Below are 1,642 nucleotides of genomic sequence, written 5' to 3' on the forward strand. Positions count from 1 at the left end.
GACCGGCTTCCGACCGTGGCTATTACCAGGGCCGACTAGGGCTCAACACGAGAGAGATACAACATCTCAGCAGAAAGACTGTGAGACAAGGCTAGATAAAATTTCTGCCCACTCAGGAAGCGAACTTGGGTCTTCTACGGGCGTCTGTGAAGCACCTAACAGCCACACCACAGACGCTGGTGGTTGGTGTTTCGCGGGTTTAGTAGAACAGTAATCGAAAAAAAAAACCCAACGAAAAAAAGGAAAGACAAAAAACAAAAAAAACAAACAAAAAAGCAATTTCCAAAACAAAAAAAGGTGAGCAAAAGGTAGATCTAGATTTAGAATCCGGGACAGTCATGTGTGGTATCAACAAATGTTTTAGAAAAGGGGCTGGACAACTTTGAGAATACTTAAGTTCGAGATGATTAAATGGAGGGCCTTTTGACTCGAAAATTACTTAATGAAATGTCAAGAAAGTCTCGCCAGGGATGGGATTCGAACCAGGGTCGACAGCTTCGCGGTCCATCATGATACGAACTGAGCTAACTGGAAACATATTTATAGTGATATTCCAATCCCAGTTACACAAAATCATATCCTTTTTCGATGTCATAATACTTCAAAGCAAAAATAAGATCCAGCCAGGTTGAAGAAAGAAAATACACATTTTCATTTCCAGATTTATTGCATGCATTCAACAGTTCAAAAACTTTTTCGATAAAATCAATCCATTATGTGTGTTAACCACAACAGAATAAATAGTTATGGAAACCCAACGTATGGTAGGCCTACTTGAGATAACGTCTCTGGACGTCTCACGTCAAAAATGTCTGTCATAAATGTCAAATGTCTGCAACAAATGTCTGTTACAAATGTCTGCCACAAATGTCTGTTCTAACTTTCAAATGTCTGCCACAAAAGTCTATCACAAATGTTAAATATCTACCACAATGAATGAATATCACAATTCTTTGCCTGTCACAAATGTTTGTCTGCTACAAAAGTTTGCCTGCAACAATACACTGTAACAAAAAATTTAATGGCTGTCTTTCACAAATGTCTGTCTGACATAAACATCATCCAAAAATTTTGCCTACCACTACTTTAATGTCTGCTGCCCCAAATGTCTGTCAAAAATGTCTGTCAAACTTGTCTGCAGTCACAAATGTGTGCCAGAAAAAAAAATTGATATCTCTCACAAATGTCTGTCACAGGTGTCTGTCACAAGTGTCTGCCACAAATGTCTGTGACTAATGTTTATTACAAATGTCTGCCACATACGTCTGCCACAAATGTCTACTATTAATGTCTGCCACAACTGTGGGTCATAAATGTGTGTCGGTCGCAAATGTCTGCTGCTAACAAATGTCTACCTGCTAACAAGTGTCTGCCTGTCAAAAATGTCTGCCCCACAGCGTGTTTTCATCCAATAAAGCACTTCATTCACTGTATGATTAACCATAATCACAGGGGGATTAACCACAATTAGGTGCTGGCGTAGATGAAGAGGAGAGAACTTGCAGCACCGGTGCCGCCCACCAACTGCTGGGGTGTCTTCCCTTTGACGTAGTTAGCGGCCCTTGTCTTGTGGGAACTGTCCATCGGAGACATAGCCATGTAGCAGAACGCTTGCCAGCCCTGGAGAGATGGGGGTGGGGGT

At 41.2% G+C, this 1,642-nt stretch overlaps 1 protein-coding gene across 1 annotated transcript in view; it reads right to left on the minus strand.

Annotated features, from left to right (window-relative positions):
- Positions 1-648: 648 nt before the first annotated feature.
- LOC101848923 overlaps positions 649-1,642 on the minus strand; it is a gene marked incomplete at its 5' end in the record, with an annotated part of 22,477 nt that continues 21,483 nt past the window's right edge. The window contains 1 exon segment of the mRNA XM_035972833.1: positions 649-1,640. Coding sequence (XP_035828726.1) covers positions 1,468-1,640 — 173 coding nt within the window.

This window comes from Aplysia californica, unplaced genomic scaffold (genome assembly GCF_000002075.1).
Source record: "Aplysia californica isolate F4 #8 unplaced genomic scaffold, AplCal3.0 scaffold00870, whole genome shotgun sequence".
Taxonomy (NCBI): domain Eukaryota; kingdom Metazoa; phylum Mollusca; class Gastropoda; order Aplysiida; family Aplysiidae; genus Aplysia; species Aplysia californica.